The 25,041-nt window shown below is 48.4% G+C and overlaps 1 protein-coding gene across 3 annotated transcripts in view; it reads left to right on the plus strand.

Moving 5' to 3' along the window:
- The first annotated feature begins 4 nt into the window (after window positions 1-4).
- MCM3AP (minichromosome maintenance complex component 3 associated protein) overlaps window positions 5-25,041 on the plus strand; it is an 81,937-nt gene continuing 56,900 nt past the window's right edge. The window contains exons 1-7 of one of the 3 annotated variants that reach the window (XM_050916467.1): window positions 5-66; window positions 4,743-6,057; window positions 9,002-9,222; window positions 9,732-9,810; window positions 18,969-19,116; window positions 20,467-20,663; window positions 22,124-22,263. In XM_050916467.1, the coding sequence (XP_050772424.1) occupies window positions 4,836-6,057; window positions 9,002-9,222; window positions 9,732-9,810; window positions 18,969-19,116; window positions 20,467-20,663; window positions 22,124-22,263 (2,007 nt within the window). In that variant the 5' untranslated portion in view covers window positions 5-66; window positions 4,743-4,835. The other 2 variants (XM_050916465.1, XM_050916466.1) reach the window with 2 other exon arrangements.

Genomic DNA, 25,041 nt, shown 5'->3' on the forward strand with positions numbered 1-25,041 from the left:
ACACTGCCGGTCATTCCCTACCCCCGCGCACTGCGATGGCGGCGGCTCTGCAAGTGACCCGGCCTGGTGAGATGGGGGCGGGGCCTGGGACCGGCTCCCGCGGCGATACCGAGCGCGGTGCCTCCGCTCAGCGCCCGACCCCTTCCCCCACCCCGCGCCTGTGGGCTGGGCCCTTCGCCCGGGCACCGGCCCCCTTCCCCTGCTCCCTGGGCACCGCCCCCATTCCCCGCCCCCCGGGCGCTGCCCCCATTCCCCCTTCCCCCGGGCGCTTCCCCCATTCCCCCGCCTGCGCCCCGCTCCCCGGGCACTGCCCCCATTCCCGGCCCCCCGGGTGCTGCCCCCATTCCCCGCCTGCGCCCCGCTCCCCGGGCACCGGCCCCATTCCCCCTTCCCCCGGGTGCTGCCCCCATTCCCCGCCTGCGCCCCGCCCCCCGGGCACTGCCCCCATTCCCGGCCCCCCAGGTACTGCCCCCATTCCCCGCCTGCGCCCCTTCCCCCGGGCACCGGCCCCCTTCACCCGCCCCCAGGGCACCGCTCCCATCCCCCCGCCTGCGCCCCGCTCCCCGGGCACTGCCCCCATTCCCCGCCTCCTGGGCACTGCCCCCATTCCCCGCCTGCGCCCCGCTCCCCGGGCACCGGCCCCCTTCCCCCGCCCCCCAGGTACTGCCCCCATTCCCCGCCTGCGCCCCTTCCCCCGCCCCCGGGCACTGCCCCCATTCCCCCGCCTGCGCCCCTTCCCCCGGGCACCGCCCCCATTCCCCGCCCCCCAGGTACTGCCCCCATTCCTCCGCCTGCGCCCCGCTCCCCGGGCACTGCCCCCATTCCCCGCCTCCCGGGCACTGCCCCCATTCCCCTGCCTGCGCCCCTTCCCCCGGGCACCGCCCCCATTCCCGGCCCCCCAGGTACTGCCCCCATTCCTCCGCCTGCGCCCCGCTCCCCGGGCACCGGCCCCCTTCCCCCGGGCACCGCCCCCATTCCCCGCCCCCCAGGTACTGCCCCCATTCCCCGCCTGCGCCCCTTCCCCCGGGCACTGCCCCCATTCCCCCGCCTGCGCCCCGCCCCCGGGCACTGCCCCCATTCCTCCTTCCCCCGGGCGCTGCCCCCATTACCCCGCTCCCCGGGCACTGCCCCCATTCCCCCGCCTGCGCCCCGCTCCCCGGGCACTGCCCCCATTCCCCGCCTCCCGGGCACTGCCCCCATTCCCCCGCCTGCGCCCCTTTCCCCGGGCACTGCCCCCATTCCCCGCCCCCCGGGTGCTGCCCCCATTCCCCCGCCTGCGCCCCTTACCCCAGGCGCTGCCCTCATTCCCAGCTCCCCGGGCACTGCCCCCATTCCCTTGCTCCCCGCCTCTGGGCTGCGCCCTTTCCCCCGGGCACTGCCCCAGCCCCCATTCCCCTGCTCCCCGCCTCTGGGCTGCGCCCCTTCCCCCGGGCACTGCCCCCATTCCCCCGCTCCCCGCCTCTGGGCTGCGCCCCTTCCCCCGGGCACTGCCCCCATTCCCCCGCTCCCCGCCTCTGGGCTGCGCCCCTTCCCCCGGGCACTGCCCCCATTCCCCCGCTCCTCGCCTCTGGGCTGCGCCCCTTCCCCCGGGCACTGCCCCCATTCCCCGCCCCCCGGGTGCTGCCCCCATTCCCCCGCCTGCGCCCCTTACCCCAGGCGCTGCCCCCATTTCCAGCTCCCCAGGCGCTGCCCCCATTCCCCTGCTCCCCGCCTCTGGGCTGTGCCCCTAACCCCAGGCGCTGCCCCCATTCCCCGCCCCCCGGGCACTGCCCCCATTCCCCCGTTTCCCGCCTGTGGGCTGTGCCTCTTCCCCTGGGCACTGCCCCAGCCCCCATTCCCCGCCCCCCGGGCACTGCCCCCATTCCCCCGCTTCCCGCCTGTGGGCTGCCCCCATTCCCCCGCCTGCGCCCCTTACCCCAGGCGCTGCCCCCATTTCCAGCTCCCCAGGCGCTGCCCCCATTCCCCTGCTCCCCGCCTCTGGGCTGTGCCCCTAACCCCAGGCGCTGCCCCCATTCCCCGCCCCCCGGGCACTGCCCCCATTCCCCCGTTTCCCGCCTTTGGGCTGTGCCTCTTCCCCTGGGCACTGCCCCAGCCCCCATTCCCCGCCCCCCGGGCACTCCCCCCATTCCCCCGCTTCCCGCCTGTGGGCTGCGCCCCTTCCCCCGGGCACTGCCCCCATTCCCCCGCCTGCCCCCATTCCCCCGGGCACTGCCCCCGTTCCCAGCCCCCCGGGCACTGCCCCCATTCCCCTGCTCCCCGCCTGTGGGCTGCGCCCCTTCCCCTGGGCACTGCCCCATTCCCCGCCCCCCGGGCACTGCCCCCATTCCCCTGCTCCCCGCCTCTGGGCTGCGCCCCTTCCCCCGGGCACTGCCCCCATTCCCCGCCCCCCCGGGCACTGCCCCCATTCCCCCGCTCCCCGCCTCTGGGCTGCGCCCCTTCCCCGGGCACTGCCCCCATTCCTCCGCTCCCCGCCTCTGGGCTGCGCCCCTTCCCCCGGGCACTGCCCCCATTCCCCGCCCCCGGGCACTGCCCCCATTCCCCCGCCTGTGGGCTGTGCCCCTTCCCCCATCCCCCGCCTGTGGGCACTGCTCCCGGCCCCCATTCCAATGCCACCTGCCCGGGCACTGACCCAACTGCCCACAGCCCTTGTCTGTGGGCATCACCCCTCCCCCATCCCTGGCTCCTGCCCACTGCCCCCATTTCCCTGTCTGCAGGGAGCACCCCCTCTCCATTCCCTTGCCCAGGCACCGAACCTCCCCATCCCTCTTCCCCTGGCCCTGCCCACAGACCCCTGGCCCTTGTCTGTGGGCACTGTCCCCTGCCCCGCATTCTCCTGCCCAGGCCCTGTCCCTGGGCACTGACCCCACCCCCCAGACTCCTTTCCCCTGTGTCCAGGCACAGTCCCCATTCCCCTGCCCTGAGTTGCCTCTGCCCCAGTACGGGTCTGGGGACTCTCATTTGGCTAGGTGTGAATTATTGCTATTCTTTGTTCACTTTACACCTGCCATCTCTGAACAGGCAGTTCCCATTCAGCTGGGGGGAAGCGCTGAAATGAAAGTGTAGGTGAGGCTGAGTGGGCAAAGGACTACGGATGCACCTCCGCAGTTTGAATTTATGGCTTCTGTAGTAGGTTCAATCCGGACGCCAGGAATTTATGGAAAATGATTTTAAGCCCCACATTCAGGTGCGTCCATGCTGCTAGGTCTGGCCCTGTCCCATATGGGAAGATGAGTTTCAGAGCCAGGGTATTAGTTCTGGCCCAGCTGTAGCCTGGTTGCTCCCTGGAGTGAGTAGCTACCGTATATTATTCTGGGAAATAGCTTTTTGCTCAGACTTCCTTCCTTTTTTGCATGCAGCAGTCTCTTGAAAGTAGTGCATAGGAAAAGACTCAAAAGTAGTTAATCTGTTCAGTATCAGTAAGTGCAGTAAAATTAACCATAATATTTTCAGGGAAGAGATAGTACCTAAAGCTAACACCGTACACTAGATTTTTTTTTTTTTTTTTAAAGTCAGATAGTCACAAAGCCTTTACAGTCCAAATTGGAAAAAAAAATCCTTAGTGTCAGCGCTGATGTTAACAAATTAGGGCCTGATCATGCATCTGGATCTGTATGGGCAGACCTTTCTACCCACTCAGAACCTCCTTGTGGGTAAAAGTGCCTGCAAGGATGCAGGTGCAGGATCAGGGCCTTAATTGTAACATAATGGTCGCATGTACAGTAGATAAATTCTACCTTATGGTTTAAGAAGGCTAAGGTATTTAGAAAAGTAATTTTGAAAATGAGCAAAATAAACAGAATTGTTCAGGTATATCAGAACTGGAAATCCTGTAAGGAAATCAGTGATGCACTAGACTACCAGGGAATAAAGGGAACAATTCAAGATGAAAAGGACATTTCAGAGAAGCTAAATAATTTCACCACAGAGGATGTTAGGGAGATATCTATCCTGACCTACTCTCTTCAGGTAATAAAGAATGAAGCATAGTCAGAGACTGAGCGGTCAAAAGAAAAGGTGCTGAAACAAACTGATTAAACAGCATCAAGTCATCAGGACTGGATGGTACATCCGTGAGTTCTGAAGGAAGTTAAGAATAAAGTGACTTAGCTGCTAACAAAGCTATCCAATCTATTACCACATTCAGCTATTGTGTCACAGGACTGGAGAGTAATACCTATATTTGAAAAAAGCAATAGAAGCAATCTTAGTGAACCTTACTATGGTGCCAGGTTAAATGGCTGAAGAGCAATTACAGACAATTTTAACACACCCATGAATATGATACAGTGGGGATGAAATGGTATACCTTCTGTAAAGGGACATTCTCTCTCTCCAATATATTCAAATTGTTTGAGGTGATCAGCAAAATAATGGATAAAGAACTGGTAGATTAGGACTTTAAAAAAGTCCCTCACAAGACTGTTAAGCAAACTGACTAATCATAGAATGAGAGGAAAAGTTATAGAGCAATAGTATTTAAGGCCAGAAGGGAGCACCAGGTCATCCACTCTGATCTGTATAGTACAGGCCACCATAAACCCAACAACTGTTATTTCACAGATTAGAAACCACAGAAAAGAGAAAGCAAGATGCAAGAATAAATTATTTTTTTAAACATAGTAAAAAGTTAATAGGATGTTGCAAAGATGTAGGATAAAGCAATTAATTTTCTTGGCTGAACTTCCCTATTATAAATGGAAACCAATTAGAAAATGTAATGATGTTACACATTTGTGTTTCAGATTACTAGAATGACTGGCTGGAAACTGAAAGTTAACAGATGTTCGAGGCGTGAGCTCTCTTTGGCAGATACTCACTAACTCCTCCGTTTGAAGATGAACCCTAACAGTCCTTTTCGCGGACAGCAGCCTGCTGTTTTCCAAGCACCTTCTAATAGTTCTGTAGGAATGTTTCAGGCTCAAACACCATTTCGATTTGGTCAGCCCCCTATGTTTGGACAGAGCAGTGGAGGATCTGTACAGAATCTTGGGTTTGCCCAGCCATCCAGCTTTACTCAGCCTTCGGGATTAAACCATCCCACTTCAGGGCAAACCTTGGGATTTGGGCTCCCCCCTGGGTTTACACAGTCTTATGCTCTTGGACAACCTACAACTTTTGTGGCATCTTCTGCACCAACTAGCTCCTCTGTTGTTGGAAACCAAGGATTCAGTTTTAAACCACCTACTAACCTTGGAACTTTTCAGAATGCTTCTAACTTTGGAGTTACATCTGGAGATGTTTCAAGTAGTGGCTTTGTGGGATCAGAATTCAGCTTTAAAACACCAGAAAATGCAATATTTAAACCAATCTTTGGTGCTGGTTCTGAGCCAGAGAAAACACAAAGCCAGATCATCCCAACATCTTTCACGTTTTCCCATCCAGTTAGTAGTGGGCCTGGAGTACTGGCCCCTTTTGGCCTTTCTCAAGAGACCAGTAGCTCTACTACCAGTACAAACTTCAGCTTTTCAAAACCAGCTAGCAGCAGTAATTTGCCATCTTCCTTTGCCTCTTCTGTACCAAGCAAAACTGTAGAGGATGAGAGAAAAGGAACAAAGCCGCTCTTTGGAAGCCCCAGCAGTAGCTTCACTACTTTTCCTAGTTCATCTGGGTCCTTGGATTTAGGAGGAAACTTTGAAGTCAGTATAGCGACTAAATCAGAACATGACAAAGCTCAGAGTGAGCCACTTGCCAGCCTTGTAAAAGGAATGAAAAGAAAAGAGGAACGAGATCGTTCCCCAAGAGGACGGGATTATGATGTTGCAGAGGAGTCAGAGATTGTAACTAGGAGTGGCTATCTTCCAGATAAGCGGCCTGTTCGATTAAGCCGGCCACGTGGAGCACCTGGCTTGTTTAGCCGAACACTGCAGGATGTGCTAAAAAGCAATAAAGATAGTGGACGTGTTAAGAAAGAGTCAAAAAAGGAAAGAGTATCTGGAGAATCTGGAGAAAGTGAACAGATGTTGGGAGCAAGCAAGTCTCTGTTTGCTGCGCCACGGCTCTCAGCACCAGTAAAAGAGGGAGATTGTAAAGAGAAAACTGAAGCGAAAACTAAGGAAGGTAAGTGCTAGGAATCAGCGCTATTCAGTAAATCAGGTAGTGGAAATGAACGCATGGGTAGTGGAAGTTAATAGGATCGCTTGCTCTCTTTAAAGTTTTCCCTTTCCAAGGGATTCTTTGTTTTTGTTTTTGGAGACTTAATGATTTCATTTTACATCCTACCCTGGAGGTGCTCTTTGCAATTGTTGCTCTTGTGATTAAAGAGGATTAAACAGCACATGCTTTCAAATACTTCATTGTTGCTTCTAAATTGTCTGAGGTGGTCACTATGAAGACAGATGCTTCTTCCATTGGTTAGTCAAATATTGGTGTAGTGGAGGCTCACCTCTGTGGCATTAATTAAGTTAATTACTCTTCTCAGGATTTGAAAATGACGGACATTTAGTAGAGGTTGTGGGTCAGTAAGGAAAACATGAGCTTGCTACAGTTTAAAAAATGGCATTGAGAAGCGTATAGGGCACATATCTCTTCTCTCAACTCCTTTTGTGGTAGCAATTGTATTTAAGCCAATCCAGGCATATGTTTTGCTATGCTTAGTTTCTTTAAGCTGATGCATAATAAACTAATGTGCTGCTCTTCAGGCAGAAATTTCTGGATAACGTACTTGGTGTTTGATTTTTGTTTTGCAGGGTTGATTGTTTTTTGGAGTTCCTTCTTGTATTTCTCTCTCGTCTCCCATTCTCCTGTGTGTACTTTTATCTCACCTTCCTCTTCTCCCTCTTGTTCCCACTCCATGGCAAAGTCATATGGTTCTTCCATCCAGTTTTCTCTCTTTGTTCGGTATGTCTCTCTTGCTTTCTTCCCTTCTCCCTTTTCCATCCCTAATTACCTTATTGCTTTACCTTCCACCAGCCTCATCATGGCTCTGTACATGCCTTTTCCTCATTCTGGGGATTCAGGAGAAAGAAAACTGAACTCTTGCAAGTCCATCAATACATACATATACATACTTAACCCAGGGGTTCTCAACCTTTTTCGTTCTGAGGCCCCCGCAACATGCTATAAAAACTCCATGGCCCAGCTGTGCCACAGCAACTGATTTTCTGCATTGTCAGGGTTCCCCTCCTCTGAACTCTGGGGTACTGATATGGGGACCCGCATGAAAGACCCCCATAGCTTATATTCTACTAGGTTAGGTTAGAACTTCCCCAAGGCACAAATTCCTTTCCTTGTCCTTGGACGGTATTGCTGCCACCACCAAATGGTTTTATATAAAAATTCAGGGAAGGGTCACTTGGAGTCCCTATCCTCCCAAAAAATTATCTCCCCAAACCCCTTCACCCCCTTTCCTGGGGAGGCTTGAGAATAATATACCAACCAATTGGTTAGCAGTGTGAGCACAGACCAAACAAACCCTTGTTCTTTAGGACACTGAAAATCAATCAGGTTCTTAAAAGAAGAACTTTATAATAAAGAAAAAAGTAAAAGAATCACACCTGCAGAATCAGGATGGAAGGTGACTTTACAGGGTAATAAAAGATTTAAAACATAGAGGACTCCCCTCTGGACTCAGTTTCACAGTTACAAAAACAGGAATAAAACTACCTTTGTAGCACAGGAAAATTCACAAGCCCAAACAAGAGAGAACCTAATGCATTTCCTTGCCTACTTACAATTTTTGTAATTTGAGATGGATCATTCCAGGTATATTTTCAGGAGATATTGTCCCTGCTTGGCTTCTCTCTCTGTCTGGAGAGGGAACAACACAATGACAGCCACAAACAGCTCTTCTCTGACCAATTTGAAAGTATCTTCTTTCCTCATTGGTCCTTCTGGTCAGGTGCCGACTACATGATTTGAGCTACTTAACCCCTTACAGGTAAAGTGATTCAGTACAGCTGCCAAAGAGAGATTTTATGCTACCCTTATCGCTATGTTTATGACATGCATATAAAAGCCAGGGCTGGCATTAGGGGGTAGCAAGTAGGGCAAATGCCTGGGGCCCCATGCCACAGGGGGCACCGCGAAGCTAAGTTGCTCAGACTTCGGCTTCAGCCCTGGGTGCCAGGGTTAGGGGGCCCCGGGCTGGAGTCTCATGCGGCAAGGCTTCAGCTTTCTGCCCTGGGTCCTAGCGAGTCTAATGCTAGCAATGCTTGGAGGACCCCCTGAAACCTGCCTGCAGCCCCCCAGGGGGCCCTGGACCCCTGGTTGAGAACCCCGTCTTAACCTTTGCACTGGCACCTGATGATTGGCACTTTCTAAATGTTTATATAGTAATTCTGTGTAACCTTTCCATCCCCTCCTACCCTGACACCCCCAAGCTTCCCTGGAAATTCAGAGATGTCTTGATTTCCTCCTTTGCAAACCTCCCCATCTCATTCCTTATTCTGTCTCTCTTCTTCCCTTCCCCGCTTTCTTCTCCTCCACTGCCTTCTTCAGTATTGTGGCTTTTTGTAAAGAGGACTACATCATAATGTATACTAACAGTGGGATGTAAGGCTGCCTAACATTTCCTGGATGTTGAGTGCTTCACTCTGCAGTCTTAATGCTCTTTTAACGTAGCTTTTTTATGAAATATACATTTCATTTTGTTAGTTTTTTGTCTTTACATATGCACAAGAGAACCTGTTTACGTCTTAATTTATTTAATCTCACTTCATAACTAGCTGTATGTGATTGTGTATTGCATAGTCCATTCTCATGGCTCCACATAGCTGAACAATATTTTTAAAATATATAATTGCACACTTTGCCAGTTGTAATAAAGGACTCTTCGTTACAGGGGGCTAGTTAAAGTTGCCATGAGAATGTTTAATTTCCTTGCTTTGCTAATTCAAAATTTCAATCTTAACATTGAATAATTTTAGTGTTTTCATTAACTAATCCACAGTGTAAATAAGTGCTGCAGGTGTCAGTACCCCTGCTTAATGCAAACTTCTGATTTAACATCTACTTTCTTGAGATCCAAAATAAGAAACCACACTCTCAACACTTTCAACCACAGATTCTGCTGTTGTGACTCCTTCACGTCGAAATCGAAGCAGCGAGAGTATGGACAGTCTTGGTGGCTTATCGCCAAGTGAACTCACAGTAATCCAGTGCAAAAATATCCCCGACTACCTTAATGACACAAATGTGCTCAAGAAGCATTTTGGACAGACGAAAGTCCAGCGTGTCCTTACCAGGCGCAGCAAAAAACTGGCTATTATTTACTTTTCTGATCATGTGAGTATTTAATGTAAATTTTAAAAATAGATGTGTAGTATCTAGACGTATGTTTGGGATGTGTACAGCCATTCACTGTGGTGGAGTTAACGGATTTCTGGTCTAACAAATCAACATCTGGAGACGAGACTGTATTCTAACCACTAAAGATGATCCCATCAGATCAGGATTGGGGTATATTGATGGGACAGCATGGGGAAGACTATGTTGCTAGCACATGCTGTACCTGTTCTGTGGTTAAAAAGAGGCCTTCAGTCTCGAGAGCTATCAGCCTGATACGATCCTTATTAGTGTACTACAGAACTCAGCTTTATGTGACCACCACCACAAGGCAATTTTCTGCTGGGGCAGTCTGCTTGCCACAAATGGCATTCGGGCTTTTAGTGACATCTAGGGAGATGGTTGAACTCCCAATGAAATAAGCAAAGATATCTTTGTATATGCTGTGTAGGCTTCTTTACATTGTGTTCCGATGCTAATTGTCCCTGGTATTGCATGCTTTTTTTCAGGCCTCTGCTGCTCAGGCAAGGAAGAAGGCAAAAGGGTTACACAAAGATATAGTAACATTTTGGCATAAGAAGAGAACAAGTGAGCTTTTATTTTCTGTGTTTCTTTTAGGCATGATACAAGAGGGTGACAATCAGTTGATTTCAGTGGTGTGGCACCTGTTTGCACCAGATTGGAATTTGGCTCCAGAAGTAAAACACTGTTTCTATGGTTGTTTCTCCCTTTGTGATGGGCACCAAATGCAAAGGCTGTGCTTATGTACAGCATCTGATTTTTGCAGTCTGTTTGTAAGAAAATAAGATGAATGTACTGTGACAGACCCAGGCCAGTGGGGTACAGGAGTCTTGCAGAGGGCAAATATACTGGTCACTGACTGAGTAGTTTTCTGTTCCCTGAGTGACCAGAGCAGGGGCTGCACTAGAGTAATCAGGAACCTGCTAGAACCAATTCAGGCAGACAAACTGATTAGAACACCTGCAGCCAATCAAGGCAGGCTAATCAGGGCACCTGGATTTAAAAAGGAGCTCACTCCAGTCAGGCAGGGGGGAGCCAGAAGAGAGGAAGTGCGTGTGAGGAGCTGGGAGCAAGAGGCACAAGGAGCTGAGAGTGAGAGGCTGTGCTGCTGGAGGACTAAGGAGTACAAGCATTATCAGACACCAGGAGGAAGGTTAAAGAAGGTGTTTGGAGGAGGCCATGGGGAAGTAGCCCAGAGAGGTGTAGCTGTCATGTAGCTGTTACAAGAGGCACTATAGACAGCTGCAATCCACAGGGCCCTGGGCTGGAACCAGGAGTAGAGGGTGGGCCCGGGTCCCCCCAAACCTCCCAACTCCTGATCAGACACAGGAGGAGTTGACCCAAACTGTGGGGAAGATCACTGAGGTGAGCAAATCTGCCAATAAGCACAGGACCCACCAAGGTAGAGGAGGAACTTTGTCACAACTGGTGTCAGGAGTGGGATTTTGGTGTGCACAATGCAGCAGAAGGAGAGTGATTTAAAAAAAAAAAAAGGGGGGGGGGGAGGGTTTCCCCACCACAATGGATAACTTAGTGAGGGCATTGATACAAGCTACGGCGGCCCAGCAGGAGGCTACCCGTGTCCAGGCAGCTGCCCCACAGGAGGCAGTCCGGCTGCAACAAGAGACTAATCGCCTGCTGATGGACCAGGCTTCTCAAGACTAGGCTATGTTGCGGGAACTGGTAAACCAGGTAAAGACCCTTACAGAGCTGAACCGCGGCCATGATGGGATGCAGATCATACGGGCCAGCGATTGGCTGTAGAAAATGACGCAGGGGGATGATGTAGATGCATACCTTCTGGCCTTTGAGAGGATAGCCCTACAGGAGGCCTGGCCTTGAGATCAGTGGTCTGGCATCCTTGCCCCATACCTGTGTGGGAAGGCCCAGAAGGCCTACTATGATCTGCCTGAAGAGGCTGCAGCAGACTACCCCCAGCTGAAAGCAGAGATCCTGGCCAGTTCTGGGGTAACGACTGCAGTGCAGGCCCAATGGTATCACGAGTGGAGGTACCAGGAAAACAAAACCTCACGGTCCCAATTGTGTGACCTCACCCATCTCCACGAAAGTGGTTGCGAACGGAATCCCGGAGTCCGGAAGAGATACTAGAGGTTCTGGTCATCGACCGATACATGAGGGGGCTACCGCCAGATCTTCGTGCTTGAGTAAGCCAGAATTAATCCTCCACCTATGATGAGGTTGCACTGGTAGAGAGGCGAAGAAGCTGACCCGGCCAGCGAGGGAGCTGACCCGACCAGTTAAGGAAGAGGCACCCCGGGTTAAACTAGCAGCACCAGGCCCTAGAGCTCGAGTGACTGGGCAACCAGGGGATCACAGGTGGAAAAAGAGAGGGGCTGAAGGTCCACCAGAAGCCATGAAGAGTCAGAGCACTGAGGGAGAAGAGGATCGTGATGTTAGACTGCCCAAACCAAGAGACCAGGGAATGCCTAGGGCTCCATATAGATGTTATGCCTGCGGGGAGTGAGGACATATAGCTGCACAGTGTCCCAATGCTGAGGAGCCGATGCAGTGTAACCTGGGGAACTGGGCAGACCCATGCTCCCTAATCCACCTTGTGGGGGTCTCACTAACCCCACATATGTATACCAGCTCAGTAAAGCTAAACTGGGTAGAGACCACGGCACTGGTTGATTCGGGGAGTGCTATCACACTTGTCTCAGGGAAGCTTGTGAAGTGTAGTCAGCTACTGTGGGCTAAGCATACAGGGATAACACACGTCCATGGGACAGTTGGTTATTACCCCACCATCCCAGTAAAACTACAGATTCAGGGGAACACTACTGAGGTAGCAGCAGGTGTAGTCCCTAAACTCCCATATGCTGTACTAATAGGGAGGGACTTCCCAGGGTTTGAAGACTTACTCCCAGTAGGAGGATTGGAGAAAGAGGGGAACCCTGAAGTTAGTGAGTCCTCCACAGTAGACTGTCAACCCCCAGTCTTCTCTGAAATATCCCCAGATTTATTTTCCATTCCCAGACAGGGTAGAAAGTCGAAAAGGGAAAGGAGGGCAGCCAAGGTCTTGGGAACCGAAATACTGGCCCAAAGCCAGAGGGTCGCTCTTGTAGGTAGGCAGACCCGAGCAGCTGAAAAGAAGGCCACCCAGGAGGGAGAAGCACCTGAGTCTGACCCCCACCCTAATGCTTCTGAACCAGTAGAGGCAACAGAGACTGGGCCCCTAGATCTTGGGCAGATTAACCCCGGAAGAGGAAATTTTGGACGGGACCAGGCTGAAGAATCAAGGTACGACAACATTAGAAAGGAGGTGACTGAAATAGATGGGGTCCCCGTGGAAGGGAGAACCCAGGGACCAGGACCCTATTTCATAATGAAGAAGAATCTCTTATACTGGGTTGCACCAGTACAGGGGCAGAAGGTACAGCAAAGCTTAGTACCTCAAAAACACCAGAACGCTGTATTAAGTCTTGCTCATAATCATCTTTTTGGGGGGCACTTGGGGGTAGAGAAGACCCTGGCATGAGTCCTACGACGGTTCTTCGGCCTGGAGTATATGCAGAAGTGCGGAGGTACTGTGCGTTCTGCCTGGAGTGTCAGCTGCACAGTCCTCGTCCCCACCTGAGGGCACCTTTAGTACCCCTTCTCATCATAGAGGTCCTCTTTGAGCGAATAGCCATGGACCTAGTGGGACCCCTGGAGAAGATGGCTCGAGGCCACCAATATATACTTGTTGTTTTGGACTATGCTACTCGCTACCCAGAAGCCATCCCCCTGCAGAACACAGCCTCTAAAACGATAGCCAAAGAGCTGGTGGGGATCTTTGCCCGAGTGGGACTACCAAAGGAGATATTAACAGACCAAGGAACCCCATTTATGTCAAAGCTAATGAAGGACCTCTGTATGCTGCTTCATATACATACCTTGAGAACGTCAGTCTACCATCCGCAGACTGATGGGTTGGTAGAAAGGTTTAACCGAACCCTCAAGGTTATGATACGGAAGGTGGTAAGTCGGGATGGGAAGGATTGGGACACCCTACTGCCCTACCTTATGTTCGCTATCTGGGAGGTACCTCAGGCCTCGACTGGGTTTTCCCCTTTCAAGTTATTATACGGACGTCACCCCCGTGGCATACTAGATATCGCCAAAGAGATTTGGGAAGAGGAACCCAATGAGGGGAGAAATATAATAGAACATGTAATACAGATGCAAGACCAGATAGTCCGTGTCACCTCTATTGTACGGGAACATTTGGAAAAGGCACAGGAGGCCCAGATAACCTATTACAATCACCAGGCAAAAGTCCGACAGTTCCAACCAGGGGATCGGGTGATGGTGTTGGTACCCACGGCATAAAGCAAGCTTCTGGCCCAATGGCAGGGGCCCTGTGAGGTGGTTGAACCTGAGGGGGAAGTAACCTATAAGGTGCGGCAGCCAGGACGCTGAAAACAAGAACAGATTTATCACATCAACCTTCTGAAACCCTGGCATGCACAAGAGGCATGGATAACTATCCAGGAAAACAAGCCTTCCAAACAGATGAGTGTCTCCCGATTTAACACCAGACCAGAAGAATAAGGTGTCTGAGATGATCTTCCGGAACCAAGATGTGTTCTTGACAAAACCAGGTCGAACAACCGAGACATATCACCACGCCGTCACGAACCCTGGGGCCAGAATAACAATGAGGCCCTATCGGGTGCCAGCGGCCAAAAGGGAGGAAATAAAAGCAGAAGTAAAAAAAAAATGCTGGAGTTGGGGATCAGCGATGAATCCCACAGTCAGTGGTCCAGCCCAGTCGTGCTGGTGCCCAAACCTGATGGCACCACAAGGTTGTGAAACGACTTCCGGCAACTAAACGAAGTATCCCAGTTCGACACGTACCCCATACCTCGCATAGATGAGCTAGTGGATCGTCTGGGGAATGCCCGGTACTTGACTACCCTAGACTTGACAAAGGGGTACTGGCAGATTCCCTTTGCAGAAGACGCAAAGGAAAAGACTGCGTTCTCTACACCAGAGGGTCTTTTTCAATATACTGTCCTCCCTTTTGGACTGCATGGGGCCCCATCTACTTTCCAGCGACTCATGGACAAGCTGTTACACCCGCATAACAGTTATGCTGCTGCCTACTTGGACGATGTGGTCATTCATACCCAGACTGGGAAACCCACCTAGAGAAAATGGAGGCAGTCCTTGATACCGTCAGGCGAGCTGGCCTTACAGCAAACCCTACCAAATGCGCTGTATGGTTTACAGAGGCCAAATATCTTGGCTACATTGTGAGAAAAGGTCTGGTAAAACCCCAAGTGAACAAGTTGGAGGCCATCCAAAATTGGCCCCGACCACGTCGCAAGAAAGAAGTCCCGGCATTCCTAGGTGTAGTGGAGTATTACTGACAATTTATCCCCCACTATGCCACAAGGGCAAGCCCCCTGACAAACCTAGTGAAAGCCCGTGGAGCTGATCTGGTGAGATGGTCTGACGCAGCAGAGAAAACATTCACAGACCTACGGACTGCCCTCTGCAGTAACCCCATACTGATAGTCCCTGATTTCACCAAGGAATTTATCCTGCAGACAGATGCATCGGAAGTAGGGTTGGGGGCTGTTCTGTCACAGATGGTCGGGGAGGAGGAACACCCAATTCTCTACCTCAGTAGGAAACACCTTCCGAGGGAACAAAATATGGAGAGAGAGTGCCTCGCCGTAAAATGGGCCATGGAAGCATTGCGCTACTACTTGCTCGGGTGCAGATTTGTCCTCGTGACTGACCATGCCCCTCTTCAATGGATGCAGCGGAACAAGGAGAAGAACACAAGGGTGACCAGCTGGTTCTTGTCCCTTCAACCTTTCCAGTTCCGTGTGCAACACAGAGCAGGGAGCTGTCACGATAATGCCGATGGCTTGTCACGTGTGCACTGTCTGGCATCCCAAGTTGCCCAACCCCTTGATGTTGAGCAGGGAGGAGGGATATGTGACAGCCCCAGGCCAGTGGGGTACAGGAGTCTTGCAGAGGGCAAATATACTGGTCACTGGCTGAGTAGTTTTCTGTTCCCTGAGTGACCAGAGCAGGGGCTGCACTAGAGTAATCAGGAACCTGCTAGAACCAATTCAGGCAGACAAACTGATTAGAACACCTGCAGCCAATCAAGGCAGACTAATCAGGGCACCTGGATTTAAAAAGGAGCTCACTCCAGTCGGGGGGGAGGAGCCAGAAGAGAGGAAGTGCATGTGAGGAGCTGGGAGCAAGAGGCACAAGGAGCTGAGAGTGAGAGGGTGTGCTGCTGGAGGACTAAGGAGTACAAGCGTTATCAGACCCCGGGGGAAGCTGCTGTGGTGAGGATAAAGAAAGTGTTTGGAGGAGGCCATGGGGAAGTAGCCTATAGAGTTGTAGCTGTCATGCAGCTGTTACAAGAGGCACTATAGACAGCTGCAATCCACAGGGCCCTGGGCTGGAACCAGGAGTAGAGGGTGGGCCCGGGTTCCCCCCCTCCCCCAAAACCTCCCAACTCCTGATCAGACACAGGAGGAGTTGACCCAAACTGTGGGGAAGATCACTGAGGTGAGCAAATCTGCCAATAAGCGCAAGGTAGAGGAGGAACTTTGTCACAGTACTTGGAGTAATAATTCAAAAATAGAGCAATTCTTGGTGGTGTCTGCTAACCCTCAGCTTTTTAAAGTCAAAAATTGTTAATCAGACAATGATCATTAAGTGAGAGTGGTTTTCTTCCAAGCACCTATTATTAAGACTCCATGTTTGTCATGAAGGTCATGGAAGTCACGGATTCTGTGACTTTCCATGACCTCCGTGACTTCTGCAGGGGCCTGTGCGGCTGGCCCGGGAGTTGCCTGAGCAGCTCGAGCAGCCCCTGGACCAGTCGCACCAGTTGCTGCTGGGGCCCTATTGGGACCCCCACCCTGCAGCAGCAGGAGTTTTTTTGAGGAGCTCAGGGCTGGGCATTGGGATGCAGGGCAGGGCTTACTTGGGGAGGTCTCTCCAAAAAAGCAACAAGAACTCTCCTCCCTCCGTTCCTAGCTCTGTGTGCTGCCTCTGTCCACAGGTGCTGTCCCCCGCAGCTCCCATTGACTGCGGTTCCCAGCCAATGGGAGCTGCAGAACCAGGGCTTGGGATGGAGCAGAGGCAGCACGTGGAGCTACGAACTGGAGATCTCCGCTTCCCAGGAGCTGGGGAGGGAACCTGCCCCAGCCCTGCCAATCCCTCCAGCACCTGCAGCAGTACCCTTACCCCTCCCCTACCCCAAGCACCCGTAGCGCCCCCAGGGCCGTGCTCCCTGTCCCACCAAGTTTTAGTCAGGGGTATATAGTAAAAGTCATGGATGGGTCACTGGCTGTGAATTTTTGTTTACTGCCCATGACCTGTCCATGACTTTTACTAAAAATATCCGTGAAGTAGCCTTACCTATTAGATATCTAATCTGCCGTCCTCCTACTTCACCTCCCCCCCCACCCTGCGCTTAAGGATTAAATGTAGGTCTTGAATTTAACTGTCCCACCTAAAAGCTGTAGTGCCTTTACAAAGCATCCATGGATAACCAGGCAATTAGGCACTACCTGTAGTGAATGTTCCTAACGTGGTTTTATGAGTAGCAAGAGCCTCACGCTGCAAAATAAACTTTGTATATTGATTGGGTAAAATTTTAATTTGAGAACTATCTGCATAATAAAAGAGATGATGTTTTCTCTTTCTAGTATTCTTGCAAACTAGGAACCATCTGGAAAGCTGACTTCTGGGGAAGATACACTCTCCCTTGCTGAATTTAATGTTTGATGTAAGGGTACATGAGGAGCCATGGTGCTGACTTCTTCAGTTTCTTTCCTGTCCTCCTTTCCTCATGTTTTGGTCACTTAGTTATGTCTTTCTCTTCTAGTGTATTCAGTTAAAATAAGTGTTTATATGTCATAGATTTGTATGGGTCTGTCAGACATGAATTGTAATGAACAGCTCCCCCAGGTGGTGGTCCAGTTTGGAAGTATACCTCCCATGTCAGCTTTGTTTCCATGGAACAAAACACTCTAGTCTAGTTAACCTTATTGTAAACATCCACCTAGGATCTGAGTATCACTACATGGTACTCTGCACGGGGTTTCTCACAACACATTTTTTGGTGGCCTCATGGTGCAGCCACCAATTCTTGCTGGTGGCCACTCTGACAATTTTTCCTAAAATACTTAATTAACTTTAGAAAAAAACAAACAAATATGCACATATACATGTCCAAATCATTATAATTTATCTATGTAAGGTTTGTTTTTTTGCAGACTCAGTAATATAAGTAATGTATAGTTGTCTCTAGTCTCTACTGGACCAAACCAGAATAGAAACACAAATAAGGTGCTTTAAACATTCTTGTCTTTTTTCTTGTTATTTCTTTTGCTCTTTTGGGTTGTTGTTTTTTTTTTTTGTTTGTTTTTTTAAGACTTGCTAGCGCTACGTAAATCTGCTGTGAAAAGTGATATTTGTATGTTTGTTAATATCACTTTTCACAGCAGACTTACTCAGCCCCAGCAAGTCCGGGAACAAATTAAGCCCTGGATGGGGAGGTGGGTATAGAGGCAGCGGGCACCAGGGGCAATGGGGCAGTGGGGAAAGCGGGGTGGGGAGGAGGGGTGGAGATGATGGGATAAGCTCAGGGGCAGAGCTCACCACCACACAACCAGGGAACAGAGCCCAAAGCCCCACACCCAGGGAACAGGGTCTGGGGACAGAGCCCGAAGCCACATGGCTGGAGTCTGCTGCCCGCCACCCTAGGGCTGAAGCCCAACCCCACTACTCCTGCTCGGAGGGGCCCAACCATTGCTAGGGGCCCCTGGAGAGGGACCACTGCTTTGCCCCCCGCTCTTCCAAACCACTGCCCAGGAGGCTGAGACTGCAAGAAAAGCTCCTGGTGGCTGTATTTGAGTAATGCTGGGACAAACACCAGTACTAAAAGTATTGCCTCCTCATTCCACACCTCTAAACTTCCCCACAAAAAACAAATGCAAACTGCAGTGTTGTCTTCTTGAAGCTCTGAGAGTGCTTACTTGCCCATGCTCATCTCATTATGACGTCAGCTTTGGAGCCTGATTATGAAAATAGCTTCATCTTAAATTATTTCACTTCTGATCATTTTAGCAGACCAAGCTGCTAACATACCAGATGTGTGCTGCTGCCAAAGAGCATGCACATGGCCCCAGCTTTCCACAAGAGTTCAGATTTAAGTTCTGGGAACATGTGCATCTGAGAATGAGTCTGTACAGCTAAACCTGATTATCTAAAAGTCTTGGGAGACATTCAAAACACTTCGATAATCACAATTTCTGATAAAATTCACATCTGTACAAATTTCTGATTTGGGAAACATCCAAAATTTGGGAAATCCAAAATTCAGATGATCAGGCTTTACATTTGCTGACAATCTGCCAAACAACTACAGTTGTTGCTAAATAAATCTTTTGTCGTTTTATATTGAACTGCATAACAGTATGAGTTGTAGTGTCTCATTGTGTGAGTCTGCAACAGAACCAATAAGTTTCCTAGTCCTACATTGTGGAATTGGATTTGTGCATGACACATCATCTAATGCAAAATAGCTTGAAAACACTGTGTAAGTTCATATGACTGTGACTTCTAAAATCATAAGGAAATAAAATTAAAACAAATTAGAACACATTTTTTCCAGAAGTACATTTTAAAATGTCAGTTGCATGATTTGGCAAGTATCTGACCTCACCTGATATATTATTCAGGTCTTAGTAAGGGAGAATTTTCATCTAAGGAGAAGAAGGTTGATGAAGATGAAGGGAGACAAAGCAAAGAAGAGCAAAACTATCAGCATTCCCCTCTTCGCAAATCTTTAATAAGACCCTCCACCAGTAGTAACCTGTCTAGTAAAAGGTATGTTCATTTCTCTAAGAGTCTGGCTGATAGAGCCTTTATTCCATGACTAGGATTTCCTATCAGAATGTATGTCTAGTAACCACAATCATTTTGTATTGAATAAACAAGAAAAAAAATTAAAGTTCCCATTTATTCATGGCAGTTTTGTTTGCAACTTCTGATAAGTTCTTTTAACTGTATTGTATATTTATTGTTTACCTTTGCTGTTGTTCATTCCAGTTGGAATGTGAGTGTGTTAGGAGCTTATTGGTCATGTTACAATTTGAAGGTTGAGACATATGTTGAACAGATAATTTTCCCCTGTATATGCAGCAACGCTTCTGATTTCATGCATGATTTGGATCTTAAGATGCCTTATTTAATTTGCCTGTTAAGTTATATATCTGTAGCTTTTTTCCCCAATGGGGCCTCACAGTGTTTTGGCTATGAGACCATAAAGCAACTGCTCTTCTGTTCTTTTCGTTGTAATAGGCTTAGATAACAACCACTATAGTTAAGATCACAAGCCATTAGCTTGCTGAAGTTTTCCAAGCTTGTTCTCTTCCCAAAGGTGAATTTTCCTTAGCTATTAGAGCAAAATCCCTTCAACCACTGTGTTTTGTGGGGTGAGAAAAATAAAATGTTGTACATTAAATGATTGTGGCAGTTCATTTTGCTTAGCTGCATTTTAAAATTTGAAGCTCACCATGCAAATAAATCTCAGTTGTAAATACTGTCCTAATTTTTTATAAAAATCAATTGTTAGATAATCAACTCTTATAAAATGCTTGCAGGATTGGGCCTTTCATAGTCTCTTGATATATTTGTGTTGGTATGGAGTATGGTCCTAATGGAACAACCTGTTGTGTTTCTGGGTAGCATTCCAACATGTAAGATACCATCTATTCAAGACTAATAGTCCGTCAAGCGATTTGACTAGCCAAACACTCTCTAGTTCTTTAGTATTATACAAAAAGGTTAATCACGAGCAGGAACAGATGCAGACTACCATACTGTATACTGATATAAACCTGCTGCAAATATTATGTCCAATGGCTGTCCAAATTTGAGATTTTTTTCAGAACAGTCTAGGGGATTTAGATACATAACTTCCACTGAAATTAATTATGCATTTATGTAAATGAGTTGTCTAAATACTGAGGACTGCATTGACAGTCATAACTGTAATGTACAGAAGTATAACATTGCTGACAGCATCATATTTCCATAATCGTTTTAGACAACAAAGTGAGATCTACATTAAGAGTAGAAATCCAAGCAAATTTATATTCTCTTTGGTTTGAAGTCCCTTTTATTTTCACAGTGTGCAGTAGTGTATCACTGATCAAATCTGTTGTTTATTTCTAGTTCTCCAGCTAAGAAATCTGCTCTTACAAAGTCGCTGCAGTTTGAGGCAGACCCATTTGATTCTGGGACTGAAGGACAGAACTCTGAGAGTTTGTCAGTATCAGCCTCCTCTCTCAGTAACCTGATCGGTTCAGTGGCAGAGACCTCTGAAGACAAGTATCGCCTTCTGGACCAAAGGGATAAAATCATGCGACAAGGTAACATTTGTAATTATGCATGTGTAGATGAGGATTATCAAATTGTAGGAACTGGGAAGGAATTCTTTCTCTGTCAAAACGTAGCCTTTTTCTATGGCATCCAGTATTGGCCACTACTAGAGGTAGGACCTGATGGACCAATGATTTGATCTGCCATAGCAAATTGCGTATCCTACTTTTCACTCTTGAGAATCCAAGTTTAAAATAAGATACTACAAATCTAGAAGTTCAACGTCTATTAAGGTGCATCTTTGGGGGGGCCAGGTCAACTACTCAAATGACAATATTATACCTGAGCTCAGATCCCAAGATGGTAAACTTTTATCTTCATTTTTCATTTATTTTGTTGTATTTAATAAAACTAGTTTATGATAAAAATGACATATCGTGTCTGAAATGTTAGAATGTTGTTTTATAATTTTGTAGAGTTTTTCCCATTGGTACATTTGTATTAGCTAAATTCTTATTAGCCCTGACTGATGAGATCAACAAAATCTCTCTGTCATTTACTAGGGAGAGAAACTAGGCCATAAAGTATTATGAAATCTGCTTACATTATTTAAAATCTTTTTTCTGCTGGAAAGGGACTCTCGAATCAGGTAAACGAGAGTAATGTCTGCGTATGAAACCAAAGAGGTCAGACTCTGGATGCTCAGATACCATGGTGGATGAGTGTGCTGCATAGAACAGCCTATAAAATAGCATGGTTTTCTCCTCCTGTCAGAGGGACTGATCTGTTTAGATAGATTTGTTTCTATATACTTTACACTACAGTATAAGTACAATATTTGTATTCCAATTGATTTATTTTATAATTACATGGTAAATGAGAAAGTAAGCACTTTTTCAGTAATAGCGTGCTGTGACACTTGTCTGATTTTTGTAAGCAAGTAGTTTTTAAGTGATGTGTAACTTGCAGGACACAAGACAAATCAGACTCCTGAAACGGGTACAGCAGTATGGAAAGGTTGAGAACTACTAGTCCAGAGTACTTCTACCCCTTTTCCCCCCATATGTCGCAGTCTGGCCCTCCCAGTTGCTGCGGGGGGGGCCGTGCCTGTGAACGGTTATTGTCAGCAAAATGTCTCGCCGCCTGCAATCAGATTATCCTGATGGGCCATATGCAGCCCACAGGCCGCAGGTTGCCCACCACTGGAATGATAAATGTAAAGTCACTGAAGCAGAGGACTCCTCTGTCATGTCACCCACTGTTTGTGGCTGAATGATCTTTATAGACTGTAAGCTCCTTAAGAAAGTGACCGTGTTACCCTCTGTTTGTTCAGTACAGTGCACTGTCACCACTCTGCTAATAGTAAATAATAGAGTGGATGTTTGGGTTCCTGCTGAAACATGGCATACCTAGGGCTGTAGTCTGATTTGATTATACCTGGGTGATGTACATCAGCTGGAAATGAACGAGCAGGGGGCTTAACACTTGTTTTTGTGTAACACTTGTTTAGCTCGAGTAAAAAGGACCGATCTAGGCAAAGCTAAAACATTTGTTGGAACATGCCCAGACATGTGTCCTGAAAAAGAACGCTATATGAGGGAGACGAGGAACCAGCTCAGTATCTTTGAAGTGGTCCCAGGATCTGACAAGGTACCAGCCTCTATGTACTGACTGCTGCTGTTGTGATTGTTTATTTGCTGTCATTGAATCACCCGTTAAGCTGTGTACACTGTGCAATATATCTCTGGTTAATTCTGATGAAAATTTCTAGGGACCAAGGACTATAGATCCCAGAACTTAAATATGAACTGAGTTTTTTACAAGTAAATCCCATTGTTTATTTGTAGATGCACAGATAGTAACGCCCTCCAAGGCTGCAGTATCGGTATATAAAATTCCCCGTTACAGGGGGAAAGCTCTCTTTTAAACTGATAATAGGTTATTGTAACAATTATAGACTCATAGGTGTGACAGGTTGTCCCCTCTCCCCCGGAGTGCCACCTGATGTACTGGGGTCCCACTGAGCCCGTCTGTTCCTCCAGCCTGGGCTCCCTCACCCTGTCCTGCTGAGCCAGGCCCTCAAGCCTCGTCTAGCACACACATAGGTAAGGCAACACCCAGCTGCAAAAGGACACAGACACTGAGAACAGCTCTGCATGGGAAGACTCAGTTCAGGGATTGCCCAGCACTCAAGTGCACACACCCCCGGGAGTCTAAACCCAAAATTGTATTGTCTTGTGCTGTACCCAAATCTGTTGAGTGTAAGCTCGTGAAAATCACCCCCTCCCTCAGTGTGGAGGAAGGTATGCTCAGCTTTTTGCCCCCCAGTTATGAATTGCACAGGCTGGTTTATAGGAAACAAAAACAAGTTTATTAACTACACAAAAACAGATTTGAAGTGATTATAAGGGAGAGCAAACAGAGCAAAGCAGATTACTGAGCAAATAAACACACAAACTAAGCTTAATGCACTAAAGAAACTGGCTACAAGAAGTAATTTCTCTCCCGAAATGTGGTTTTAAGCAGGTTGCAGAGATTCTTGAAGACCAGCTTCTTTTGCTTGCAGCTTAGAATTCCAGATATTCATAGGCCAGACACCTTCTAGCCTGGGTCCAGTTCTTCCCTTCCCCAGCAGTCATCCCCTGTTCCTAGCACTCATCTTGGGCAGCGATTCAGTGAAGAAACGACCCTGGTTACCTCAATTCCTGGCCTAAAATAGGATTTACATATGGCTGGAATCCTTTGTCTCTGTGTGATTTCCCCCCCTCCGTGGAAAAATGCTAGTAGTCCAAGATGGAATCCAGTACCAGGTGACATGATCACATGACGCTGCAACCTCAGAGCAGCATCCCAAGAAGCTTCGAGATTAGCATCTTCGAAGTCCTATTGTTCTCCCTAATGGCCCATTGACTAACCAGCCAGACTGATTGCATTTTGTCCGGTGGGCATTCCCCATGTGCAGACACAGTTATAATTGTTACATAGTCAATATTCCTAACTTCAGATACAGAAATGTTACATCCATTCAAATAGGATAATCATAGTCAGTACATAATAACCTTTCCAATGATATCTCACATGACCCATCTTGCATAAAACATATCTTAGTTATGCCACATTCATATCATAAATATATCTTCATGAAGAATATGGGGCATAGTGTCACAAAAGTGTTAGAAGGGACCGCAAGAGTCATCTAGTCTAACCTCCTGCCAAGATGCAGGATTTGTTGGGTCTAAACCATCCAAGACAGATGGCCATCCAGCCTCCTTTTGCAAACTCCAGGGAAGGAGCTTCCACAACCTCTAGGCGCCTGTTCCATTGTCCTTTGTTCTTAGTTAGAAACTTATACTCAAATAAATTTTAGTCTCTAAGTTGCCACAAGTACTCCTAAACTTTTCCCTGAGGTTTAATCTCAATCTGCTATGCTGTAGTTTGAACCTATTGCCTCTTGTCCTGCCCTCTGGGAGGAGAGAACAAGATTTCACCATCTCTTTTATGGCAGCCTTTCAAGTATTTGAAGACTGCTCTATTGTCCTCTGTTAATTTCCTCTTTTCCAAACTAAACATACCATGTTCCTTCAGGTTTCAGAGGGGTAGCCGTGTTAGTCTACATCAGCAAAAACAACGAGGAGTCCTTGTGGCAGCTTAGAGACTAACACATTTATTTGGGCATAAGCTTTCGTAGGCCAGAACCCACTTCATCAGATGCATGGAGTAAAAAATACAGTAGGCAGGTATAAATATACAACGCATGAAAAGATGGGAGTTGCCTTACCAAACGGGGGGTCAGTGCTAATTGTATTATTCAAAAACCAGTAGGAGAGCACTTCAGTCTCCCTGGACACTCAGTCACAGACCTAAAAGTTGCAATTCTTCAACAAAAAAAACTTCAAAAACAGACTTTAACGAGAAACTGCAGAACTGGAATTAATTTGCGAACTGGACACCATCAAATTAGGCCTGAATAAAGACTGGGAGGGGCTGGGTCTCTACAATTTTCCCTCTGTTGATACTCACACCTTCTTGTCAACTGTTGGGATTAGGCCACATCCACACTGATTGAATTGGCTTCATTAGCACTCACCCCCTACTTGGTAAGGCAACTCCCATCTTTTCACATGTTCCTTCAGACTTTGCTCATGTGGCCTGCATTCTATACCTTTGATCTTCTTTGTCGCTCACCTCTGGATCCTTTCCAGCTTCTCTACATCCTTTCTATACATTGCTGACCAAAATTAGACACAGTTCTCCAGCGGAGGCCTAACCAGCGCTGCACCTCCCATGACTTGCATGCTATGCCTCTGTTAATGCAACCTTAAATTGCATTTGCTTTTTTTTTTGCAGTAGCATCATACTGCTGACTCATGTTGAGGTTGTGATCCACCACAACTCCCAGATTCTTCTCAGCAGTGCTGCTGCCAAGCC

Source organism: Gopherus flavomarginatus, chromosome 10 (genome assembly GCF_025201925.1).
Source record: "Gopherus flavomarginatus isolate rGopFla2 chromosome 10, rGopFla2.mat.asm, whole genome shotgun sequence".
Lineage (NCBI taxonomy): Eukaryota > Metazoa > Chordata > Testudines > Testudinidae > Gopherus > Gopherus flavomarginatus.